The sequence below is a fragment of the Vulpes lagopus genome, chromosome 3 (assembly GCF_018345385.1).
Source record: "Vulpes lagopus strain Blue_001 chromosome 3, ASM1834538v1, whole genome shotgun sequence".
Taxonomy (NCBI): domain Eukaryota; kingdom Metazoa; phylum Chordata; class Mammalia; order Carnivora; family Canidae; genus Vulpes; species Vulpes lagopus.
The window spans coordinates 13,307,393-13,335,184 of NC_054826.1; the positions used below are offsets into that span (position 1 = coordinate 13,307,393).

Genomic DNA, 27,792 nt, shown 5'->3' on the forward strand with positions numbered 1-27,792 from the left:
TTCTTTTGACATTCAAGAACCGAAAAGTTTACCTTCTATATATCTTTTCTTTAGAAGTGATATGAAGATGTACTTTAACAAAAAATAAACCAAGAAAGAAATCATGGGATCCTATAAATAGTGGATCCAAACCCAGGAGGGAGATGAGCCCAGGTCAGCAGCTGTGCAGCAGGCCAAAAGAGGCAATGAGCTTGGATTAGAAGTAGTAAAAAAAGGACAGAAGCCTCCAGGAGAGCCATGTCCAGGAAAATAAAGGATTGGACAATAGACAGTAGACCAGGAACCTGGAAATATATTAAGATACAATCAAGGCACCAAAAAGATTTTGGGGCAAAAAGAGAACGAAAGACTTTAGCAAATATGACATTGCTGAAGAAAGGCATGATCCTGGTAAAAGACACCACAGTCGAGCAATTAGTAGGGCATTAAAAAAAAGCAAACATCCATTTGAACTTGAACCAAGGAAGATTCTTTTATTGAGTGGCACAAGGTTATAAAAATGACATACATTAGGAATGATAATCACAAACCACCACCACCACTTGGCTCCACAGTACTATTACAGTCACAATAATAAGTTTCTGCTTTAAAGTTTTAGTATCAACCTAAATTACAGAAGATAAACTATGATTACAGAATATAACGTAAATGTTAATCACAAGTACAACTATAGCTAATTTGGGTGATGAAGTGGGGAAAGAGGGAAGGTAAAGCACCAGAGTCTGAAGATTCTTTTCCTAAAATATACCGAGAAACTGACTACCTATACTGGAAATGGAGTGTGTAAAAGTAAGAGAAATAGCCATATCACTGAATTTGAAGGAGAAATGAGAAGCATGAGAGGGTATGTACTAAATCTTAACTATGATTGTAGGAAATCAAAATATAATGCATAAAAAGTCAATAAATTAAGACACAGAAAAGCATTATTTAACGATACAGAGTTAGAAATAAAACCAGAATGTATTAAAGGTGGGGGTCTCTACAAGGTGGAATTGGGGAGAAGGGATTAGGAAAACAAGGGAATGCTGTTTTCATGAAAAGACCTTCTATGAGTGCCTGAATGGTTAAGTGTCTGACTCTTCTTGGTTTTGGCTCAGTTCATGATCTCATAAGGGTGGTGAGACTGAGACCCACATCAGGCTTCACACTCAGTGCCGAGTTGGCTTGAGATACTCTTCCTTTCCTCCCCAACTTTGCTTGCACACACACACTTGCTTGCTAAAATAAATAAGTAAAATCTAAAAAAAAAAAAAAAGGCTATTCTATATTATTTTTAATTACATTATGTAATTAATATCTCCCTTACCCTGGGGGGGAGGAGCATAAATGTATTGGAACAAAATTTTCAAACTGGCAAGCTCAATGACCAATCACAAATTTAAAATACTCCTTTATAATTAATACAAGTCAATTCTAATTTCTACATTATTGGTCTCTAGCCTAACTTCTACTCAACTCTAAGCCCATTTTTAATGCTTTCAAATTCCCTTAATATGACCTGGCTTTACATTACACCAACGTTATAGTCACTACTGGGCATTAAAACAATTACGTGGGGATGCCTGGGTGGCTCAGCAGTTAAGCATCTACCTTCGGCCCAAGGCATGATCCTGGAGTCCCGGGATTGAGTTCCACATCGGGCTCCCTGCATGGAGCCTACTTCTCTCTCTATGTCTCTTCCCTTTCTCTCTGTGTCTCTCATGAATAAATAAATAAAATATTTAAAAAGAAAACAAAAAAACCCCAACAACTATGTGTACCAATGGCTTGTCCACATAAGTGGCATCTGATAACAACGGAAAAAACATTTGTGTTTTTCAAATGTTTTTTTGCGTATGTGTGTGATTTTCAAAATGTGATCCAACTGCTAGGCTCCAGGAGGCTATCCCTTTTTCAATTGCCTTCATATAATTTAATCCCAACAATTTATTGCAACAGACTGAATGCAGAAGCAGATCAAGAACCACTTTGAGATATTATATTAAAAAGATTTACAAAAATCTTTGTAAAGATGTAAAACAATGCTTCTTGTCTCATTACTTTTGGAAGATAGGAATACAGTTATTTTTTAGAGTTACAAAAAGAAATTTAGGCTTAACATATAGTAATCTTATTTAAAAAAAAATTTTTTTATTAATTTTTATTTATTTATGATAGTCACAGAGGGAGAGAGAGAGAGGCAGACACAGGCAGAGGGGGAAGCAGGCTCCATGCACCGGGAGCCTGATGTGGGACTCGATCCCGGGTCTCCAGGATCGCGCCCTGGGCCAAAGGCAGGCGCCAAACCGCTGCGCCACCCAGGGATCCCGTAATCTTATTTTTAAATGATTTAATACATATTTTTAAAAATTTGAAGACAGTAAATATTAATATAACCCACATAAACAAAAGCTCTGGGGGGTCTTCAGTAGTCCCCAAACCATAAGCTTCCAGAACTACCATTTTATGATATGGAGCATTACTTTTGAGTCTATAATAATATTCATCATTCATTTTCCTGCTCTTTAAATTGTACCTTTAAACAAAAAATTTCCTTCTATTCTTTAACAGGGTAACAGTTCTCAGGAAAAATGAGTAGTGCACATGGTCAGAGCCCCAGATCTGCTGCCTACAACTGTAATACACTTATCCAGGGCTCCAAATCTCCCCCTTTATCTAGTGTGCTGGTCAACACATATTTTTCTGTGTTAGCAGACATGAAAGACATTGGGAAGCAATGGCCCAGAACTCTGAAACTCCCACAAGAAACTAACACAGAAGGTGAATTAGAAAAAAAGTCCATTTCCCTCTTTAAGGAAAAACTGTAAAAGAAACTTTCCTAGCTTAGCCTTAGCTAGGAGTAAAGGGGAAAGATGTTTCACCTAATAATTCTTTTTCTTTTCTTTTTTTTTTTTTTTTTTTGAGCAAGAGAGCACGTGTGCAGGCATGGGTGGGGGAGATGGAGAGAGAAAATCCTAAGTGGGCTCTACACCTAGCGTGGAGCCCAACAGGGGGTTCCATCTCATGACCCTGAGAGAGGACTTGATCCAAAATCAAGAATTGGATGCTTAACCTACTGAGCCACCCAGGTGCCCCGCACAATTCTTTACAACAAAAGTCAGCCTACCCTTAGGTTTGGGTTCTAGAATTCACCTTATCTGACTAGGAAAATTCCAAGTTAAGAAGTTAGTTTAATATATCTCTGAGCTGATAATGCTTTCAGATGCCGCAAAAACACATTTTCCTTAAAATGCTACAATGTTCTAAGAAACAAGATGATCCCAATAAAAACATCACAACAAATCCCATAAGGAAACAAGTTACTAGAAGCCAGAGTTTGCAGGAAAAAAAAATTTGAAAAGAATGTATTAGAATTATTGGACCAAAAATATAAAATAAGTACACTTAAAAAAGTAAATAGGGGCAGGGTGCCTGGATGGCTCAGAACATTAAACGTCTGACTCTTGATCTCAGCTCAGGTCTTTTTTTTTTTTTTTTTTAAAGAACTGATTGATTGATTGGGGGGGAGGGGGAGAAAAGTAGGAAGGAAAGGAGGGATGAAGGGCAGAGGAAAAGGATCTCAAGCAGGACTCCTCAGCACGGAACCCATGTCGGGCTCAATCTCAGAACCCTGAGATAATGACCTGAGCTGAAACTAGGGAGTCAGATGCTTAACTGAGTCACTCAGGTAGGTGCTCCTTAGCTCAGGTCTTGATCTCAGGGTTTTGAGTTTAACCTCGCATTGGGCTCTAATCTGGGCGTGGAACCTACCTAAAAACAAAACAAAACAAAACAAAAAACAGGTAAAGGGACTATCAAAACTGAGACAGACGACTAAGAGGTTGATCAAAAACAACCAGATGAAGTCTTAAAAGATCACAACTTCCAGAAATGAAATACCGTATATAAACATAATCAGAAACTTATAAAGGCCATTACATAACTGATTAGACATGGCTGACAAAAAATTAGTGAACTAGAAGGATCTCCACAATTAGAATATACACAAAGAGATGAAAAATATTAGAGGTTAAATAATTAGGAAGGGAAAATAAAAAGTGGTAAGTTACATCTAAGTAGAATTACAAATGGAGAAATACAAACATCTAAAACAATGTCTGAGATTTCCCCAAATTAATGAAAGATAGCAACTCTCAGACTTGAGAGCCCCAAAGAAGACAAAGAGATGCACTGAAGGAAAAAAAAAGTCTCTATACTAAGTGTGACTTCTCAAGAATCAGGACGGTAAGATTAAAACAAAAACCAGAACTGTTACCAGTAGACCCATATTAAAAGACATTTTTAAAGATTTCCTTTAGGAAGGATGAAAATGACTCAGGATGAATAAATGTTATATTTAAAAAGTGGTAAATAGGGCAGCTGGGTGGCTCAGTGGTTTAGCACCGCCTTCAGCACAGGGTGTGATCCTGGAGACCGGGATCAAGTCCCACATCGGGCTCCCTGCATGGAGCCTGCTTCTCCCTCTGCCTGTGTCTCTGCCTTTCTTTCTCTCTGCGTCTCTCACGAATAAATAAGTAAAATTCTTTAGTTAAAAAAAAAAAAAGTAGATAAAATAAAATAAAAAGTGGTAAATATGAAGGTAAATTTAAGTAATTGCTGACGGGATACCTGGGTGGCTCTGCAACTGAACGTCTGTCTTTGGCTCAGGGTGTGATCCCAGAGTTCCAGGATTGAGTCCCGCATCAGACTCCCCATGGAGAGAGAGCCTGCTTCTCCCTCTGCCTATGTCTCTGCCTCTCTCTCTCGGTCTCTCATGAATAAATAAATAAATCTTTAAAAAGAAAATAAGTAATTGCTGACTATATATAAAATAACGGTGTTATTTAACCAACAATGACTGGTTGTGGGGTTAAGAAAATTCTAAATATTGCATAATAGCACAAAAATCAGAATTAAGATTGATCAAGGTTAAAGTATTTTAAGTGTCTGTATTATTTAGGAAGGAAAAGATAATGGATTAACTTTAGACTGATATACTCATGCTAAGTTTCTAGAGGAACTACTATAAAACAAACAGAATGTTTAACTTCGGACCTATAGAAGGAATGAGAAAAAGTCACCATCAAGAAAATGTAGATGACTTCTGTCACCCACATTACTGAATGTTTCTTCTCTCCTGGGAAACATATTTTGTGTGTGTGCATCATTTCTAATTTTGGATAAAATGGCAAAGTAATTTATAGACAAGAGACTTTCCTTTTTCATGGCATACAAAATACAATGTGATCTTCTCATTAGTCCAACTGAATGTTTAACATTGTTAGACTTTTCTGTTTTCCAGGTCAAATTATGGAATTTTATGTATCTACCAAATTACTGACAGATTTTTATCTTTTTTAAAAAAATTTTGTTTATTTATTTGAGAGCAGGAGAGCAAGAGTGGGGTGAGGGGTAGAGGGAGTAGCAGACTCCCCAAGGAGCAGGGAGCCCAACTCAGGGCTCAATCTTGGGACTCTGACCCCAAGGTAGATGCTTGGGGTCTACCTGACCCCAAGGTAGATGGGGTCTACCTGACCCCAAGGTAGATGCTTAAACGACTGAGCCACCCAGGCGATCTCTGAAGTATTTTTCTTTAAATTACATTTAATATTTTATTATGCTGAAAACAATGCAAAATTAAACTTCCTAATAGAATCACCCCAAAGACAAACCATCTTTATTCTGTACGCTTGCTATTACATGCCATGCTCCCATTACCTTTACAATGCTATCAAAACAGTAACTATCATAGAATTTCAGAAGAAACTTAACTTTTCTTCTAAAAACTGAACAGAGATCCCTGGGTGCTCAGTGGTTGAGCATCTGCCTTTGGCTCAGGGCATGGTCCTGGAGTTCTGGGATCGAGTCCCACATCAGGCTCCCTGCATGGAGCCTGCTTCTCCCTCTGCCTGGGTCTTCTCTCTCTCTCTCTCTCTGCCTGGGTCTTCTCTCTCTCTCTCTCTTTCTCTCCGTCTATCATGAATGAATAAATAAATAAATCTTAAAAAAAATAAAAATAATAAATAAATTTGGAATGATCAATCTTTTCCTTTCTATACCATCGATTTCTTCCCGAATTATCTTTGAATACATAGATGCCTTCAGCATCTGTCCACTAACGAATTGTATGAAGCAAATTTTGGTGCACAAACATCGCAAAAGATGAAAGAATGCTGCAACATACACTTTTAGCAAATTGAGATGTTTGAGATCTTGTCACAGAATATTACATAATAAAGTCATTCCTATTGGCTAGATAAAAATACCATATTTACTTTATCATTAGAAAAACTATCTTTCAGCCACTGATTCCTGAGTTTAAAAAAAAAAATTTCACATAGGACACTGTATCTGAAGATTTTTAGTCTGAGATTTTGCTTTTATAATCAATTTCACAGGCAGGCTAGTGGTTCAGCGGTTTAGCACCGCCTTCAGCCCAGGGCGTGATCCTGGAGACCTGGGATTAAGTCTCAAATCAGGCTCCCTGCTTGGAGCCTGCTTCTCCCTCTGCCTGTGTCTCTCATGAATAAATAAATAAAATCTTAAAAAACAAACAATATAATCAGTTTCACTACATTAGTCTAGAGTGATGCTGTTTTTTGCGTTCATGTTACTTACTAATTGTCAAACATCTTCCTGTGTTTTCTTTTTTGCCAACACGGACAGAGTATGAACAACTTGGAATCAATTGTGTTGAAGGAAAAAGCTAAAAGCTAACTATAAAGGTAGTGTGTGCCTCTTCTTTCTTTCATACTATCTTTAAAGATGCAAAAATTTGGGCAATGCAATGTCTTCCAATTATTTCACTATTGTATCATCCTTCTGATTCCAACATTCCTCCATTTTTCTATCGTATTAGTCTTTTTCAGGGTAGTTGGCAATAAGTTATAAGACGACATAATTCCTAAGATAATGAAATAGCAAAATGTTTCAAGACTGGGAAAAATAAAACCCATTTTCCAATTATCATATGGTAAATCTTAGACTTATAAAAAGAATCCAATGGATCCATACAGTAACTGGAGGAAAAAATGAATTTTATTAACACTTTTGAAAATAAGGTTTTCTTTGGAAGACCTCAAAGAGGTTATGAAATGTCAATCCTTTTAACTATTTTGAAACTGCTCAAAAAAGAAATTCACAAACTACAGGGCACAATAAAAGCTAATAGATACCATAAGGTAATTAAACCAAAGTGCCCCATAACTTTCTAAACTCAAGAAAAATTTTTCCAGCTAAAGATATGATACCCACACTAAAGGAGATGAAAAACAAAACAAAACTAAAAATAGCCTCCAGGCACTTAAGGTCAGTTTTTATTGTCAAATGTTTTACAAACTTTCCGGGAATATTTTCAGAAGCTTTTTGATTTTATAAATGTGAATAAGGAATTATAAATGTGTAAAATAAGGTTCTGAATTTCTTAAAGTTAGGATAACCAGATATTCTGAAAGTAATGGATAGCCAATGAAGATTTTAAGCACAAGAGTGCTGAGCTGAATTCACATTTTATTTTTTTTATTTTTTATTTTTTTTAATTTTTTATTTATTTATGATAGTCACAGATTGAGAGAGAGAGGCAGAGACACAGGCAGAGGGAGAAGCAGGCTCCATGCACCGGGAGCCCGACGTGGGATTCGATCCCGGGTCTCCAGGATCGCGCCCTGGGCCAAAGGCAGGCGCCAAACCGCTGCGCCACCCAGGGATCCCTGAATTCACATTTTATGAAGAGCAGTCTGATTATAGTAAAAAAATGGTTTGGGATGGGTAGGACTTAGGAGAGTGAGAAGCTATAAAGCCATCTTCATAAATCACAGCATTCTTTGCCCTCATCTATATGGTTATTGTTTAAAAGGCTATTGTATTGTTTTTCCTATCAAAAGTATTAGAGTTCTTCAAATTTCTTTTCGAAAACATTCCCATTTAAAGCTACCATATCAATGTAATGTATTTTATAGTATTTTCCCAGAAATAAAAAAAGAATATATATATATATTTTAAAAGATTTTATTTATTCATGAAGCACACACACAAAGAGGCAGAGACACAGGCAGAGGGAGAAGCAGGGGAGGCTGACGTGGGACTCGATCCCAGGACTCCAGGATCACACTCTAGGCTGAAGGCAGGTGCCAAATCACTGAGCCACCCATGAATCCCCAGGAATTAATATTTTATTTTCATTTAATTGATCTTCAAAAACAGTACTTCCCAATACGTTAAGCCCCTTTGATCTCTAGGGCCCTCAAGAATTTATTTGAATACTAAATTAGATCACAAAAAAATTTTTTTGAGCCCCCAGTACCAAGGTATGTGGGCAGAAAAGCAGGTTTCTAGCAAGGATCTATCTATGACACAGGGAGTGAAGTTAACCCTATCTACCCCGGTGGGGCTGGAGAAGTGAGGAGAAGGCCTTTCCCTATAGGGATGCTGTGCATGCCCTACTGGAGACCACAAAACTTATTTTAAGCAAAATTTCATGCTAGTCTTTCTGTAGTTCCTAATAATTAGATTTTTCGTTTTCCTAGAATGGCCACCCATTAAAATTACGTCAATAATTTGGTAACTATCGAGTCCTTAATCTAGCTTCTCCAAAGCCCTAACATTGATTACTACCTCTCTTCCTGTGGTTTTTATGACATTCCATCTCACAGCTCTACACCTACCCTGTATTTCTTACCTGACCCTACCTGAAACACAGATGTTCCCCAAGTTTGCAACCATGGCTCTATTTTTTTTTTCTTTCATTCATTCAAAGATGTTTACTAAATGACGTATGCCAGACACTGTACTTTTTTCTGGTTTCGTCCATACTCAACAGCTATAATTGGTGGGGGAGGATCACTACCATATGAATTGATACCTAGATTTATACTACCAATGCTGATTCCCCCCTCCTTTTTTAAAGATTGTATTTATTTATTCATGAGAGACACAAGGAGAGAGAGGCAGAGACATAGGCAGAGGGAGAAAAAGCAGGCTCCACGCAAGGAGCCCTATGAGGGCTCAATCCTGGGACTCCAGGACCACGTCCTGGGCCGAAGGGAGGTGCCAAACCACTAAGCCACCTAGGGATCCCTATGCAGTTCTTTTTATATATATTACATTTCAACATAAAAAAAATTAAAAACCTTAATCCTTTGAAGGTACAGTATTATCTTCAGATTAAAGATGAAGAAACTTAAGTATCCAGAGACTGTTTGCCTACTGACAAATGGCAAGTAGTATAGGGAACCAGGATTTGGCTCAGATAGTCTGATTTCAAAGCCCATCCACTCTCAATCATGTCAAGGATCATAAATTTCTGTCCTGGCTCAGCACATTCATTTCCTTTGCCTAAAATGATCTTCTCTCAGGGCACCTGGGTGGTTCAGTTAAGTGTCTGCCTTTGGCTCAGGTCATGATCCCAGGGTTCTGGGATCAAGCCCCATCAATGGGCTCCCTACTCAGTGGGAAGCCTGCTTCTCTCCCGCTCTCCCTGCTTGTGCTCTCTCATACTCTCTCTCAAATAAATAAAATCTTAAAAAAAAAAAAAAAAGGCTTAAAAAAAAAAACCACTCAATTTTCAGAAAGAAAGACCATGAAGTATACCTCAAACTCCATAGTCAGAATCCTCCAATTCCCCATTTCATTATTTCATTAAAACTCAGGTATGATCATTATCATGGCATGGTTGGTTATTTTTGGGTCTCTCTCTCCTCACGCTTATCCCACAGAAATGCAAACTCCTAAGTGCAGGGACTGCACATATTGTAGATGTTCATTAAATATTTTGTGTTAGTCCCTAAAAAGGTATTTTAACATACATATATACGAGAAGACTACAGACTATTTAATAGACTATTAAAACAACAAAAAAGCCCAATGTAATCTTTCACTAATTTGTCCTCTACAAGCATGAATTAAAGAGCTGTACTGCACACAGCTTTCATGCAACACTAAGAAATGCTATACTCTGAACAGTTACCCTAATTCTGATATAGGAGTGCCAAGGACAATTTATGACAGTGCACAGTTGTATTCCACATCTTTATCATGTTTTTTTTTTTTTTAAAGATTTTATTTATTTATTCATGAGAGACACAGAGAGAGAGAGAGAGAGAGAGAGAGGCAGAGACACAGGCAGAGGGAGAAGCAGGCTCCATGCAGGGAGCCCGACGTGGGACTTGACCCGGGAACTCCAGGATCATGCCCTGGGAGGAAGGCAGGCGTTAAATTGCTGAGCCACCCAGGCGTCCCTTTAATCATGTATCTAATTCTAGCATACTCTGTCAATTATTGCACTTACAAGATGAAGGTATGTCTTTTGTTTAACCTGACGGAGTTCCTCTAAAAAGTAATTTGGCTGGTTTTTACAAATAGGTCTATTTAAACGGCTATTATAATCCAACTGTTCATAAGTATAATTCTATCTCTGGGATCTCTATTTTAATCCAGTGATCTATTTGTCTATCCCTGTACCAATTAACACCACATTCTCCTATTGAATAAAGTTTGGGTATGTCATAACACAAGACCTTCCCTGTCATATGTTATGACTACTTTTGGACAAAAACTACCTTCATTACCAACATTAGAATCTCTTTGTTACCCCCCCAAAACTTGTGATTTTTACTGGAATTACATTAAATATATAGATTACTTCAGAGAAAACTGGTAACTTGGCGGTATTTTTTTCACTCTACGAACCCAGCTCTTCTTACTTATGTCGTCTTTCATGGCCTTTATATCCTAATGTATTTTTTCCTTAAGTGTTCTGCATATCTCATTAGTTTATTCTACTATTAAGTGGAAGGCTTTGTAGCTGTATAAAAAAAGATTTAATTTGAAATTTTTATTAACCCAATATTGCTGAAACAGTAATGTTACCAATTTCTGCCTGATCTTAGATCCAGAAAATCTGCTGAATGCTTATTATTTCTCGTATTTTTGTCTGTAGCTTGCAAATAAAATACTCATGTTGCTTGCAAATAAATTTCCTTCCTTCCCCATTAAACTGACATGGAAATTGAGAGCCATCAATTGATATTCAAGTACCTACTTTTAAAACATTTTACTTTAAAAAAAATAAAATAAAACATTCTACTTTGAGGTTACGAAGCTCGCTATAAAAGTGTATGGAAGACATCAACTAAGAAGTTCCTTTAGAATCCTTAGAGTATTACTCAAATACCTATACTTTATAGAAAACTGACACTGGTAAAATGCCTACTGAAAATGAGGCACTAGGGCAGAAAGTTTATATAATCTTCACCTGAAGGAAAGTTAACTGAAGGGACAGTCTCAGAAACATGAAGTGATTTGGCCCAGTGACTGATGGGATAGAGCCAGAATTAAAATCCCAAGCCCCACAAGCTCCAAATTCATGTTCTTCTCATTAGAGTATACTGTAAAGCCATTTATGAAGCACAAACATACACCGTAAATACTCTATACAGGAGTATTTTGGCTCATACTACTTTTAAGGCTATTAATAACATAGGCAGGAAATATCAATATAACAGCTGCAATTCTTTTAGAAAATTTTCATTATCTTAAACTCATTCATGCAATATGAATCCTAAGATCTCTGATTCAACAATGAAAGAGCTGATATAATTAGCAGTCGCAGAATTTTTTTCCATAGAGCCAGTAAATTTCCATCACCATGATTGTTTTCAAAAACCTGTTCACCTGGTTTTTCACCTTCTCAGTTAGTGATTACTCCTTTTCTACCTTACTAGTATTACTCTTCTTTCAAGACATTCTTAACACTACACTCAAAATAAAGTAAAAAAGGAAGAGAAGGGAAAAAAAAGAAAAACTCACCAGCTAATCAGCCTACCCAAGTTACCTTAGTGATGTGAAGAAATAATTATCCTTTAGGAATGGAGGTACTAAAGATACCTTAAGAATCATGGGATGAGATGCCTCCTTTTCAACTAGCAGATGCTTAAAGTACTGTCCAGAAAACAGTCAAGATCCATTTAAACATGTACCATTTAACAATACTTTAAGGCTAAGACTCTAACAATACGGGGTAATTATTTTGCATCTTTATACAATCTCTACCCTAAAGCCTTTGAATTCAATAAATACTAGATATAAAAAAAATTTTTCTAAAAGTTGCCAAATGTTTTTTTTCAAGTGGCTACCTTTATTGAAGTTATTCAAGACACACTAAGAGTTATATAGAGGACAAAGAAAATTAGTTTAATTAAGCATAAACTAAAGATTTAGGTTACCTAGGTAACATACAAGTAGCTTGATTAGATAGAAAGATGACAAGGAATTGCTATGTCCAAGACTCTTCTAAGGAACACTTAAAGGGAAAACTGCTTAAAACTCTCAAATGTTATTAATAGTGGAATATAATGGGGTTACTTTACACTTATATATGTATATATATATACACACACACACACACACACACACACACATATATATATTTGTGTATGCCACAAATCCCTCTTTAAAAGTTAAGATAAATGCCTAGGATAACTTCTGTATCACCGCCAATGAAAGAGTTAAAAAAAAAAAAAAATGATTTTGAGCTTCTGAAACTATCAGAAAGCTTTTTTTCTGGATTATCTTTGAGGATTACCTTTCCCCACATTCTTTGCTACCCTAAGTCCTCCTAACTGTTGAAATACTTTTCCCCAAGATTACAAAATTAGATTTATCTGAAAGTCTATCTTCTCAAACAAAAAAGGTAACTCTACAAAAGTAGGTTACCTGTACCCAACCAAGTCCCCTTTCTGCCACGAAGCCATCCTATTTTTTCATCATACTTGAGATCTGCTTTGTCCTGTGCCCTACAATTTAATTCTACCAGAAACACATACAAATTAATACTTTAAAATAAATATTTTGATTTATTTCTAAGGAGAAAATGCACATGAAACGTCAGAAAATGAAAAGATTCATTTGCAAGAATGGCTAATGGGCATAATAGATTTATTTACTTAAAAAGTACAAAAAGAAAAATATTCAGTAGCTGATGAAACATGAAGCACAAAGACTAAATAAATGCTAATCACAAAAATATTTAATGTGCATTATACAAATGAAAAACTTGGGTTTTCTAGAAGTTAGCAGTTACAAGTAGCAGAATTTATAGCCTTACATAGCTATGACCAAGAAAACTAAGAACCAGAAAGCAATGTGGACTTCATCTGTATTCAATGACACATGTAGCAACCACTCACATCATCCGCTTGTAAATGCTTAAAATTTCTCCAAGTTTGCATCCTTTAAAACAAACAACAACAATAAAACTTGCAAACTAAGCCTTGGCTTCTGTCTAAAAGTTACATTATAGCGATTCCTAGACAGTAAGAAAAATAAGCATCATCACTGCATTTTTTGCATACCCTTTTAATTAATGCTACTTATTTTCCTTGAGCCAAACTATTAGCATTATTGGGCCTGATTTCTTTCCATTGAAACCAAACAACTTTCCATGTACTATACCCAAGGACAGAGCATATTAACAATTAGTTTTGCTGACATATGTATACATAAATTAGTCAAAAGATTAGTCCCTCCCTCAGAGGTATACAAAGCAAGCAATTTAGTAATTTGGATGGTTGTTACAGTTTACAGAAACTTGATGAGATTCAAAGCCAAAGAAAAAATTAAACACAGAAATTCTGTACTAGTTTTCTATGCTGGGATAAAATACATGCAACTGTTTTATCAAAATAATGATTAAGTATCTTTAAAAGTTGGCATTTCCTGCTCCATATCTATCTTTAGGTTTGGACTAGAAAAAATACTTCAAGACTGCAGAACCCACTAGACTTTCAACAAATACTCCCAAAATCTATAACTCTGCCCATAGTAACAACAAAAAATATTGTGTGAAACAAGTCACATTTTTTAATGGTTAAATACAGCTTTGTCTAGAACACACAGTACTTGGTAGCACAGGATTTATGGCACAGATGCTGATTAGCTATCTTGTTTCCCAGAAAAAGAAAATGGCTTTTTTTTCTCTCCCCACAAACATTAGCTCTAAAAGGTTTTATTAAAGTAACTGACACTATTAGTTTATCACCACTTATAAGCAAAGAATTTGTTAATGTCTGAAAAGCCCCAAGATTTTGCCCCAATTATTTGTCATCTCAGTCTTTTTTCTGGAGTAGGTCTCAAGATAAAACAGATTTGTAAAAAATGCCACATGCGTTCAAAATAATTATAAAAATTTAATACCAATTTTGTAAACATAACACACATTTACACATTTTAACAGCTCTTAAAATCAATATGGTCTTAAGCATTGTATCATACTGGCAGCAATTTTTTTTAATGATACATAAAATAAAGTGACAAATAAATGGCATCTTAGAAGTCCACGAAATATGGCAACTTTCTTAGAATTACAAGCTTTTACGCAAGAAGGTAGCCCAATATCTCATTCTACCGATGAGGATGATGAAAGCCCAAATAAGTATGCCCCAACGTCATACAATCAAGAGCAAAAAAGACACGGAAGCCGGGTCTTCTGATGCCCAGTGATGCCCTCCCTCCCTTTCCATTACACAACCTAACACTTGAAGCTAATGAAATGAAAAAAATTACCTGGGTTTAACCAAATAACTAACACACAGATTTCTAATATGATCTCTCTATAAAAAGCTTGGTACTCAGGGACCCTGTAGATTTATGGCCTGAATCTGAAGGTCTCAGACTGACTCAAAAAGGACAACGATCACAAAAACAAAACAAAAGCAAAACCAAAAAACTAGCATCTTTTCTCTCTTCTGATAAGGTGCATAATGAGCTTCAGAAATTAGAGCTCCCCTGAAGGTAGAGATTTCATAGGATGCATCACAGTTAAGTCAGTATAATCTCACTTGCACACACCTCCGCACCCCCCCCCCCCCGGAAAACCTCACGAGAAAGACCCGCCAAGGGGAATTATTACCGCACTCCCCCCTCCATCCCCCCCCCCCCCCCCCCCCCCACAGCCTAAACTCAATAGTCAGAACAAGGCCATGGATTCATTTATCTGCACTGGAAACTTCGCACATCTTTTCCGGTCTGCCAACTACAAATTCACAGGTGGTTGGTATGTTTACATCTCTCCCTGGAGGAAAAACTAAAGGAAGCCCATGAACGTAGTGACACCCGCGGTTTGTCTGCAGGCTCCGAGTGGAGGGACGGGAGGCGGCGGCGGCGGCGAAGGCACCCGAGAAAAACGACACGTTCTCTGGGCTCTGGGGGCCGCAGCACCGGGCGAGGACCGGCGGGAGAGGCCGGCGGGCAGCGCGCCTCGGCACTCCCCTTCGCCCACCCGCTCCGCCAGCGGGAGGGGATCGGGGTGGGGGCCGGCCGGGCGGGGCGGAGACCGGGGGGGCGGGGGGGATGCGAGCCGCGGCCTCCGTCCCTCCCTCGCCGGCCGGGCGGGGGTGGCGGCCGGGCTGGAGGCCGCGCGGGAGGCCATTTTAGCTGCGGGGCCGCCGAGAGCCGCGGCGGCCTCCACGTCCCACACCTCGGGCCTCGCCGGCTCCCGCGCCCAGCGGGGGCCGCTCCCCGCCGCGGGGCCGGGCGGGCCGGGCCGGGCCGGGCCGCGCGGGGCGGGCGAGGCCGCGCGGGGCCGGGCCTGCGTGGGGCCGGGGGCTCGGGGCCGCCGGGCGGGGGCCGGCGCGGGGGCGTCGTGGGGCCGGGATCCGGGCGGAAGGGCGAGCAGGGGGGAGAGGGAGAGGGCGGGGAGCCGTTACCTATACTGGGCCGCAGCCGCCGCCGCCGCCGCCCCGCTGTGGGTGAATCCAAAGTAGTTGCCGGTCGCCATTTTGGCATCTTCCCCCAGCCGGCTGGGCACTGCGGCGGGCACGGAGAGTCGGGTCCCATGGCGGGAGGAGAGGCGCGGTGGGGCACAGACGCCGAGCGACGGAAAGGGAGAGAGAGAGGCGCCGTGAGAAGCCGCCCTCGCCGGGCCGGGCCGGGCCGGGGCCGCGGCCGCGCCGCCTCCCCCTCCCGCCTCGCACTCCCTCACTCACTCGCACGCCCCGGTGGCGGCCGCCGCCTCCTCCCCGGAGCCAGCCCCAACCCCCGCGCCTCCCCGCGGCCCCGGGGCGGGGAAGGGGCCGGGCAGGGACCTCGGCGGGACACATTATACTCACCATAGGTGAAAGAAACTACAGGGCATATGGGAATCATGGGCTCGGGCTGCTGCTGCTGAACTCTGAACTCTCACCCACTGCCTCCCTCCTCTGCCCCGCTCCTCCTCAGCGGAGAACAGACCGCCGCCTCCCGCCGCACTGCGCACGCGCCCCCCCGCGCTCGGCACGCTGGGAGATGTAGTCCCGGCCGCCTTCGCGGCTCGGGCGGGCGCGTGCCGGGCCTCGGCCGAGGCGGGTCCCGGGGGCCGGCGGGCGAAGGCCGGCTTGCGCTCCTCCAAGGTGGGGGCGTCCGGGAAGCCGCAGGCGGGGCGACGGAGGAGCGTGCGAGGAGCGCCTCGCCCTGCGGTGTGGGGCGGGGGATCCGGGAGAACGACCAGGAGTGACGTGTGTCAGCCTTCCCTTCTCACTTGTCACTCTTTCACTTTTGCGTGTGCACATAAATGTTCTCTACCTTGCAGGCCTCGCTTGGTCGCTTCTCGTTAGAGTTTGAGCTGGACTAATGTGGATGCTTCCTCCTTGGCCTCCTCCCTTCTCGTTCCTAGCCTCAAAATTGGGGAGGGAAAGACGGGGGAGGAGAGGAAAACAAGGCTAGGGGATCCCTGGGTGGCTCCGCGGTTTGGCGCCTGCCTTTGGCCCAGGGCCTGATCCTGGAGTCCCGGGATCGAGTCCCGCGCCGGGCTCCCGGCATGGAGCCTGCTTCTCCCTCTGCCTCTCTCTGTGTATCTCATAGATAAATAAATAATCTAAAAAAAACATGCTAGCTAGTCTGTTGGGCGGGAGGCTCACCCGCCAAACACCCTGTCCCCCACCTGCACCCACTCCTTTGCGCCCCCCACAGAGTATCAGGCTAGGTCCTGGAGATGTCTCAGGGAAGAAAATCAAGTCCCGTGCACGCAGGGAATTTACCTTCTGGGGAGGAAGGAAGAGGATGTCAGACAGGTATTGACCAAATGGTAGAGCTGATGGTGATTGCAGCTTTAAGAATGAAGCCCGGCAAAGACAGAGAGGGGAGGGAGGTGTTAGTTTTATATAGGGTGGGTGTAGAGCAATCACCTGAGCAGAGCCTTGAAGGGAGAGAGGAAGAGCCCGGTAGATACCTGGAGGAAGGATAGCAAATGGAAGGTCCCAAAGCCGGAGTGCTCAGCCGCTGCAAGGAAGTTAGGGTGGCTGGAGTTGAGTGATAAGGAGACGAGATCTGCAGAAAGGTCCCTGGTAAGAAGGCCAGATCTTTCATAGTAAGGACAGGAGAATACTTTCCCCCGTGAAAGCATTTCTTTCTTCCCTTTTTAAAAATTGTTTTAAAAGATTTTATCTATTTACTTATGAGAGACTCAGAGAGAGAGAGGCAGAGACACAGGCAGAGGGAGAAGCAGGCTCCATGCAGGGAGCCCGATGGGTAATTCCATCTGGGGACCCTGGGATCACAACCGAGCCACCCAGGTGCCACTCTTCCCTCTTTCTTTCTCATTGTTTTCTCTTTACTATCCCAGTTCATTTCCAACCATTCTCTTTTCTCTTACAGTCCTTCTTCTGACTGACTGTTTCCTTCCACCTTCCCTCCTCCCATCAATGCTTAAGTGCTCCATTTCATCTCTTCTTCATCTTCCCCATGCCCCAGACCCTCTGCTACTGGCCTCTCCTCAATGTTTATTTATTTATTTAAAAAAAAAACCTGATTATTTTTTTAAAAGTTTATTTAAGTAATCCCTACATCCAATGTGGGGCTTGAACTCAACACCAAGATCAAGAGTCACTTGCTCCTCCAACCAAGCCAGCCATGTGCCCCTCCTCAATGTTTAATATGAGCATTAAAAAGAAACTCAAGGGGTGAATCAGAGCTCACTCATGAAGTTTAGGGCTTTATCCCACCTTCTTATGCCACAGTAGAAACAATACCTCAATTCTCATTTGCGCCAACCTGGCTCCCCCACACCTCCTACAAAGGTACGAGTTCTAAGAACTTGTGTGATTTATCCTCTTACTCATTTGAAAAAGAGAAAATGTAGAACATTGGGGGGAAAAATCAATGTCATTGTTTTTGACAATACTGACGTTTCTCTAGGCAAAAGTTATTTGCAGTCCAAGTGTGTTGCTAGGAAAAAATATCTCCTAAGTAGGGTATTAGAACTGCATTTTAAAGGTAATTTGTCTTGAACTTCATGGAGCACTAAAGCTTTTAAGGCATCGACTGTAACTGTTTTGATAAACTTGTACTATTATTTACTAGGCTACTTGAATAAAACTGGAGGAGAAAAGACAGGTGTTAATCACCTGCCTAGAAAGATTATTTTTAGGCCAATTTTATGCTTGGCTGTTTGGCAGGCCTTTAGAGGATGGAAGAGGCCTGCTGGCACACCCCAGTGAGCAAGCAGGTAACTAGAAAGAGGAAGGTGTGCCTCTTCTCTTTGGTAACTGTTCTTGGAGTTCAGGGTAGGTGTGGTAGTAGTGAAAATTGCTTACAACAGTGTACTCTTTAAGGAGGGAATCTGTAGGTAGGGCTCAACTTGCCATTGGCATGGGTTTATTTAAGGAAGGAGTTTGGGGGTGGACTTGGAAACCAGAAGCCTGGGGTCCTTTTCCTGGGCATTTGGTAGTGGAATTACCTGAACACGTTATTTAATATTTCTCAACCTGTATGACAGGAATAGTAATAACATTTCCCCCCCAGGACTGTGGTGAGGGTTAAATGAGGCAGCATTTTTATAAAACAATGCCAAGCATAGTATATTTATGTAAAAAGAACTAGGCAGGATGATTGTGAATCTTTTCAAAATCTACCTTCTAGTAAGTGACTGTGCAACTCACTCACCCAAAACCAAAAAGTAGGTGGCTCTGGCCTAGAAAGCTTTCTGTCCCAGATGTATCTAGTCTAGCCAATATGGCAATATGCAATCCTCTAGACCAAAAACAGAAGGTGGGAGACCAATTACAACATCTGTCATCCTTCATGTCCAGAAATGGTTGGCATTGAAACAGAAAAAAATTACTCTTAGCAGTTCTTCTCCACACTTCAGCTAGAGTGAGGGGTTTATTTATTTATTTATTTATTTATTTATTTATTTATTTATTTTATTTTATTTTATTTTATTTTATTTTATTTTATTTTATTTTTTATTTATTCATTCATGAGACACACACACACACACACACACACACACAGACCCTGATTGACTGTTTCCTTCATAAGCAGGAGACATAAGCAGAGGGAGAACAGGCTCCATGCAGGGAACCTGAGGTGGGACTCCTCAGGACTCCAGGATCACTCCCTGGGCCGAAGGCAGGGGCTAAACCACTGAGCCACCAAGGGATCCCCTAGAGTGAGGGGTTTAAAATGTAAATCTGATCAAACCCTTCTGTGCCTCCCCTCAGTCTTAAGATAAAGCAAAACTTTTACAGGGCTTCCAGAGTCCTGTGTAGTCAGGCCTATCAGCCTTTTCTAGTGTCTTCCTTCTCCTCTTTATTCCAGTTACCTTGGCCTCCTATTTACCATGCTCCCCCCACCCCCGCCCCCACCATAGGAGGGCTTTGTGTGTTCTCCCCGGCCAGAATGTTCTTCCTTCTCTTCAACTAGTTAATCCTCCTGCTTCAAGATCTCCACTCAGTCAATTCCTCCTCAGGCTTTCCTGACTCCCTGATCCATCAGACCCTTATTATGCTCTCAGAGCACCAGGCATCCCTCCTGAAGTTGCCTTTGTGACAGCTGCAATCTCCTGCTTACTGCATGGTTGTTTGATTAACATTATTTCTCCCATCAAACTACAGCTTGATGAAGGCAGGGTGCCAATACTGGGTGCCTGGTGATAGGCACCCAGTAAGTACTTGTTGAATAAATGAACCAGGCAGGGCACAGCTTCATCTTTGATGATTCACAAGGCAGTTTCAGGAACCTGTAATGCCTCAGGGTCATCATTAAGAACTTCAATTAGCATCTGAGGGCAATGAGAAAACGTTAATTGGCAGACCCATTAACCGCAAGGTGGAGCTAGCCTGAGAGGGCCTGTCCCTAAACTCACTCCAACATATCTAGTCACCTTTAGTCACATGTTTGAGTGGAGACCTAGTATCCTGAAAGGCCTCGTTAGAATACAAACCTGTCAGCCAGGGAGGATACCCTAGGAGCTACTCTATACACCAAGAGAGTAAGGCTTGGGGGGATGAGGGCTTGGTCTCTGAAGCTGTACCCATATGGCTTCAAATCTCAGCTCTCATTACCTGCTCTGTAACCTCAGCCACAACCTGTCTGTGCTTCACTTTCTCCTCAGTAAATAGAGATGATACAGTGGTGTCTACAGCAAGGGATTGTTGGTAGGGCTTTAACAGCTTCCTAAAGATTCTAGATCAATGTTGGGTTCATTGCAAGTACTGTGAGTGTTGGCCGGTTATCCTAACCGTGACCCATTCTTGTCACTGCCAGAGAATAAGCCAAAGGGTAGGATGGGTTTTTTTTTTGGTAGGGGAAGGGGAGGGTCCAGTCCACGGTGGCATAGAGTGGACAAGACTAGTTTAGGGAAGAGGGCACAGAGGATCATAGGGAGGCATGCAAGAGGAGGCAAGGGACAAACTGCTGCTGCGTTGTTTCCCTGAGAACCCAGGGAGGGAGCAAGAAGGCCAGGAAACTCTTGGAACCTGTGATGGTCTCCCAGTATAATTACAGTCATTGCATTTGGGGCTAATAAAGAAAGGACAGGAAATGAGGCCCAAACTCTGGGCCTGACTTGGACAACCTGAGATTCCAGGCATTCTGGGGCAACTCAGGCAGGTGGTGCTGGGAGGGGACAGCACGTGGAGAACAACAGAGTCAGGCTAGGGAGCTGACCCACTGTCAGACTGGCTCTTAAGGGCCAATTGGGATAGAACAATGTTCATAATTCAAATGGAAAGTTCTGATATTAATCAAGAAAACCTTAACTGAAGGATGCACTCCAGGTGGTGGGTGTGACAGTGAAAGACCAGGAAGCCTTCCCCTCTAAATTCTTCCATCCCCACCTGTCCTCTCCCTCCTTCCTCCTTCTCTCCCTTCCCCTCTACTCTCTCCTCCCTTCTCTTGGAGGAGTAGCCCTGTGGTCTGGGAGATGTGCTGTAGTAAGAATACTCTTCCGAATCCAATTGCAGTTCTTGAGTTTTTGGCCAAAGGATGGGAATGGTGGATAAATGGATGGAGGCATGAAGGACTTTGAAAGAATTAAGGAAAACTGAGAACCATGGTCCCAGGTCAGACACTAGGGCCATCCACAGAGATAAAATGCATCATCCTTGATCAACACAGTGACACCTACTGGTGCAAATGGGGGGTTAGAGCAAAGATTAGGTATTTCATCTCAATAAGAGAGTTTATAATATAGTGGTTTCTTATAGGGCTAGGTTTTGTGGATTCAAATCCTACACCACATACTAGTTGTGTAGACCAAGGACAAGTTATATAACCTCTCTGAGAGATCCCTGGGTGGCGCAGCGGTTTAGCGCCTGCCTTTGGCCCAGGGCGGGATCCTGGAGACCGGGGATCAAGTCCCAAGTCAGGCTCCCAGTGCATGGAGCCTGCTTCTCCCTCTGCCTATGTCTCTACCTCTCTCTCTCTCTCTGTGTGTGTGACTATCACAAACAAACAAACAAAAAACCCTGAGGTAGAGACTATTATACTTATTCCAATTAGAGATGATAAAACTGAGTTCACAAAGCTAGTAAGTGGCAGAGGCAGGATTTAAATCTAATATCACCCTGACTCCAAAATGCCTAACCTCTAAGATGTACCACCTTCTTGAAACACCTCTGGCCAACATGTCACCACCTTACTGAAGACCTTACAAAGACTACCACTTACCTAAAGTAAAAACATGACCTATTATTTATTGTACATGGCTATATCTCATTCATAAATTCCTGGAACATTTATATTATCAACTCACTATTTTATTCTGAAGCATCCCATACTTTGCATTTCCTCACATATATCAGACTTGTCATTTCTTGCTTGATGTCTTTCTTTCTCCCAGGAAAGAATGTAGTAAATTCACAGAGTCAGGAACCATGTCTGTTTTATCCACTGTTAAATTCCCAATGCCTAGGACAATGGCAAGAACATAGTAGGCACTTGATAACTATTTGTGGGACGAATGAAGTAGTTCTGTGTTTTCATCTCTTGAGGACAATGGTTTATGATATGTATCTTTGGTATCTCCCTCCACCCTCCTCTGACTACCACCTGCCACAGTACAGAGCACATAAGACATGCCAACCTGTTTTAGTCCTCCCAGCTCCCTTGATACTTGGCACAGGTTATCCGCTGCCAAGTCTCAACACCAGTGTTGTAAGGGTTTCTTTGTGTGTCAGTAACACATTCTGAGGAATCGGAAGAACATGCAGAACTCAAAGCAGCCATAAAGAATAGCTATTTAGGGGCTTGGAGAAGAGTCTAAGCCATGCTGTGATCTCATTTAGAGATTGACATGAAATTAGTGAGTGATTTTGGAAGGGCATATCAGTGACAGAAACTAAATTGTTAATGTTTAACTTATTTAAAAATTTTTTTATTCATTCATTCATGAGAGACACAGAGATAGAGGCAGAGACATAGGCAGAGAGAGATGCAGGCTCCTCACAGGGAGCCCGATGCGGGACGCGATCCCCAACCCCGGGATCATGCCCTGGGCCAAAGGCAGACGTTCAACCACTGAGCCACCCAGGCGTCCCATAGTTGTTGAACTTAAATGACCATACATGGCCAGTGACTACCATATTGGATAGTACAATACTAGGGTCAGATGACCTGGTTCAAATCCTGGTTCTACTCTATGACTGACCAATATGCTTAACCTCCTTGTACCTGCTCTCTTTACCTATAAAATAGGGAAAATAATAATAGTACTGATATCATAAATGTGGTGTGAGAATTAAGTGACTACATATACACATCAAACTAGCATGGGGGTGGCAAGAGAAAGAGGCTGACTGACATACCAAAAAATGGGTCATCTAGTCCACCTGATTAATAGAGCGCCTCCTCTGCTGGAAACACCCTGTCATGGGCATTTGCACAGTATAGTAGTTTCCTATCACTGCCATAACAAATACTACAAACTTCTTGACCTGTAACCGCACACGTCATCTTACAATTCTGTAGATAACCCAATCCATTTTTCCATTGTAAACATAAGGAAATAGGTCTAGGGAGGTAAGTGACTTGCCCAAGATCACAGAACTCCTTAGCCACAGGGGCACATCCAGACACATCTGACTTCTACTCAAAAGCCAGTTTCATTTCAACATAGAGATTTATTACTTATGATTAGTATGGATAATAGCAACCCCAACTTTGTAACATAAACTTACATTAAGTACCCTTATTCTCTTTTACACAGAAATACCAGGAAGAGGGCAGTCCAGGTGACTCAGTGGTTTAGCGCTGCCTTCAGCCCAGGGCGTGATCCTGGAGACCCGGGATGGAGTCCCACGTCGGGTTCCCTGCATGGAGCCTGCTTCTCCCTCTCCCTCTGCCTGTGTCTCTGCCTCTCTCTCTCTCTCTCTCTCTCTCTCTTTCTGTGTCTCTCATGAATAAGTAAAATCTTAAAAAAAAAAAAAAAGTAGTACCAGGAAGAGTAGAGGCTGGGTCTTTCGGGACTGTGTTCCTCACCCTTCCCTCTGCGTTTATGCTTGTGTATTCCCTCTGCGTTTATGCTTGCGTAATCAGGCTACTTCTAGAGGACTTGTCTTCTTTGGGGAAGAGGCCTGGAGGGCCAGAATTTCTAAGAGGTGAAACAGACTTTATTTCCCCTTTTGTGGTGGTTTAAAAGAAGCTTTGCCTGTATAACGAATTAATTTTTAAATTAAAAACCTAGTTCTAAGTACATCTGATTTGCACACATCTTGGAAATACAGTCATTTGTACCCTGGCTCCCCCACTCCCACCTACCTTGAATCTGCTTTCTAGCTGTCACATTGCCCCCTCATCTCCCCTTCCTCTGCCCACTCCACACTCCACCTGTGTGGTCAGCACCCCCGTCCCCTTGCTGCTGCAACCCAGCCTGGCTGGAGGCCAGGAGCATCTGAGAGACCCCTTCTCTGCCTGGAAGGCCTTGGAGTTGTTATCCTCTTGCAGAGACTCAGTCAGAGCCCCAGAGCCCCTGGGCTTGGCTGTGACTCCACAAAGGCCTCTCTTCTGCCCTTACCAGCAAGGACCTGAAGTAGCAGTCAGCCTCCAGTACTTTCAGAAAGGACTCCAAGCTGAGGTAGCCACACCCCCACCTTCCTGGTTTCTCTTAGCCACATCTCAGAGCCCAACAGGCAAGGTTCTGTGTAAGTGGGGTAGGAACTGTACATTTAAATGTCTAAACATGTGAGTGTGGAGCAAGTGGAGCTGTCTTAACTGCAGTGGGAGTGCCAATTGTTTGAACCACTAGGGGAAATTGTCAGACAGTATCTGTTCAAGCTCAACAAGTGCAGACTTACTGCCTAGCCATACTTCTCCTGGATATACCTACAGAAATGTGTATTTACATGTTTACTAAAAGATCTGTTCAAGAATATTCATGGGCACAGCTATTTATATCATTGAAAATTGGACGCTCTCCAAATATTCATCAACAGTCAAATGGGTAAAATAAATTCTATTCATATAAGAGAACATTATTAGCAAAGAGAATGAATGAATGATCAATATATGCAGCAGCATAGATGGTACTCACAAAGATATGATTGAGAAAAAAAAAGACATAAATAAGTACAGGCTATATGTTATTTTCATGAAATTTTTCTTCCCTTCCCCCCAGTTTTATTGAGATATGATTGACATATTATGTAAGTTGACGATATACAATGGGATGATTTGACACACATATATATTGTGAAATGGTGACCATAATAAAATTAGTTAACACATCCATTACCTCACATGATTATAATTTTTTACATGAAGTTCTGACTAAAAACAGGCAAAATTAATCTCTAGTGTTGTAAGTCAGGATAGGATTTGAACCGAGGCATCTTATTCCAAATCTAGGTCTCTTAGTCATTATGGCATTTTCCCCCCAAGGAAGAAGAGCACCTTTTTGCCAAGAACCTGTGCTATAGGCATAGAGACATGATGTTGTCTTGTATTGGCAAAATGGCCTCCAGAATTCAGCTTGCCTGCAGACAAGTCTCGTGGCCTCCAGTATTAGTGAGATTATATTCAGCTTCAAATAATTGAAAGCTGACTAGTAAATATGAACAATAAGTACATTTATTGCTTACTTAGCATGAAGTCCTAGGACTGGTTAAATGGCTCAGCATCACTAAGCACTCTTGGCTTCACCATTACCAGGGTATTAGCTATTCTTCCTCTCGTATGTTATCTCCTGGTCACAAGATGGCTGCTGATGCTCCAACTACACAAGAGGAAGGGGCAAAGGAAAAAGGATTTTTTTAATGGCCAACATTCTTTTCCATCTCATTGGCCATAACTGATTGATGTGCCCACCCCTAAGCCCATTATTGAAAAAGGGGAATAGTAGTTCAATGATTGTCTTACACAAATCATTATTCACCCCCTGGGGTTCTGTTGCTGAGGTTCCCACCCATTACAAAATAAGGGTTCTGTTAGGAAAGAGAGGGAATGGCTGCTGTATTAGTCTGTTAGGGCTCTAGCCAACTAGAGGCTGTAGAGTCCAATGTCAGGGTCCAGCAGGGGTCAGTTTCTGTTAAATATTCTCTTCCTCTTTGGAAACAGGTGTGCTGTGCTCTCATGTGCTCTACCTTTCTCGGAATGTGTGTTAGGAGTGGGAGAGAGTGAGAGAGAGAAAGAGCAAGTTCTCTGATATCTCTTCTTATAAAGGCCCTAATTCCATCATGAGAGCCCCACCCTCATGACCTCAATTAACCCTAACTGCTCCCAAAGGCCTCATCTTCAAATATTATCACAGTAGGCATAAGGACTTCAACATTTGAATGGGGGGGAGGGGGACGCAAACATTCTGTTCATAACAGTTGCCAAGTAGGCAATAAATAGCATCTGCCATTCCTTCTCTGTGGGATGATTAGGTGGTCCCAGCTGATACCAACCTGGGGAATACGTTGGTTGCAGGCAACATCAAAGATGCAATCATGGTACTCTCAGCAATAGTGAAATCATGTTTCTCTAGCCACTCAGGCCTAACGCATTCTCTCACATTCTCCTTCACGGACCTGCAGAGCTTGGGACGCATAGTGAATGGGCTCTATCCTCAATGTCCTTGATGATCTTAGTCATCACAGGGCAGGCTGAGTGTGGGTGGGTATTGCTTCTGTCATAAGATCTGGTTTATCCCAAAGAGCCTAGAACCTGTGATGATGTACGTAGCCTATTGGCAATTTCCTGAGGTCTCTGTCCATGTACTCTTTGTCTGCCTATGCCCTCTGTCTCCGCCACAACTTCATGGTTATCCACGTTGCTCAATTTTGAGGCAAGGCCTGGGGATGGGTATGTCTAGTCTCCTGGATAGAGGAAGTCAATATAACAGATTAATATTTCACCAACAGTAATCTACATACTTCTTCACTTGATATCTTCAGATGCCTTCCTTTCTACCACCTTCACCCCAGAAAGCTGGACCTGAGTCATTCACTTCTCTGTGGGTATGAAAATTAGGGATCTTTGATTACAGGCAATAGAAACCAACTCTGGCTGATGAAATCCATACGGGACTTTTGAAGAGACTATAGAAAGCTCACCTGCTTAGCAAGAAGGCCAGAGGATCAGGCTGGGAATTGGATAGGAACAAAGTCATCTCTGGAACGTAAAGAAGCAGGAGCTGCAGAAATAGTCTGGATGAACACCACTGTCTAATGAATGAAAGCTAACCATTTTCAATTCCATTCTCTGCAGAACATTTGAACTAAAGGCAGGATCAATTTCAGATGGATTGCACATTTAAATGTGAAAGGAAAAGTCAATAAAGCCTTTAGAGGAAAACAGAGGAAAGCCCTTTTCAGCCAGAGACAGCAGGGCAGGGTATCACATACAAGCCAGGCTTGTCTAGTGGAGGACTCCTAATCTAGACCAGGCATGGGAGGTGGAGGCAGCGCCCCGGGTTTGGAGGGGGTGTGCTTGTGGCCTACGGGTTTGAGAAGCTTAAGCACAGCAGATACTAGGCCTGTGGCAGCCTGTTTCCAGGTCCCTTCCATGGTGGTTTGGGTATTCCCAATACCCCTCCATTCTTAGGATCAGCTCAGCCTGCTGGAAAAAGGCCTCAAGGCCCACAGCTGAGCAGGGACAGATATCATGCATGTCCTCTCCCAGCAAAGGTGCTCAATTAGCTGGAGGCGAAAGATAGGAAACCAGCTTAGCAAGTGCAGAAATCCATCATTCCCAGGGAAGCTCTCTGAGACAGTGAGGCACACAGCTCTGAGATCAGAGATTGAAATTCAGGCCCACAGGTTACTTCAGCAGAGGAATAGAGCAGTGGGAGCAGAGACCACATGTTTTGCCTATGTCTTTTTTTTTTTTTTTTTACTTGTTCAAAAACATGTTTAATAATTTCCTCCTTGCACTCCCAGTTTCTGAGTTAGCAAATAACAATTTGGTATATATTCTTTTTTTTTTTTTTCAATTTGGTATATATTCTTCTGGACTTTATATTCATACAGGATATAGAATAAATTTGCACGTACACACACAGTCACACACAATGTTTTTAATTTTAAAGGTAAGAAAAAAAAAAGGTAAGATAATGAGTATATAGGTTGTTCTACAGTTTAT

The 27,792-nt window shown here is 41.8% G+C and overlaps 1 protein-coding gene across 2 annotated transcripts in view; it reads right to left on the reverse strand.

Annotated features, from left to right (window-relative positions):
* ZFR (zinc finger RNA binding protein) overlaps positions 1–16,218 on the reverse strand; it is an 87,082-nt gene extending 70,864 nt beyond the window's left edge. For both annotated transcript variants that reach the window (XM_041748174.1, XM_041748173.1), the window contains exons 1-2: positions 16,086–16,218; positions 15,684–15,783 (exon numbers count right to left, since the gene is read on the reverse strand). In XM_041748174.1, the coding sequence (XP_041604108.1) occupies positions 15,684–15,783; positions 16,086–16,122 (137 nt within the window). In that variant the 5' untranslated portion in view covers positions 16,123–16,218. The remainder of the gene's footprint in view (positions 1–15,683; positions 15,784–16,085) is intronic.
* Positions 16,219–27,792: the final 11,574 nt, after the last annotated feature.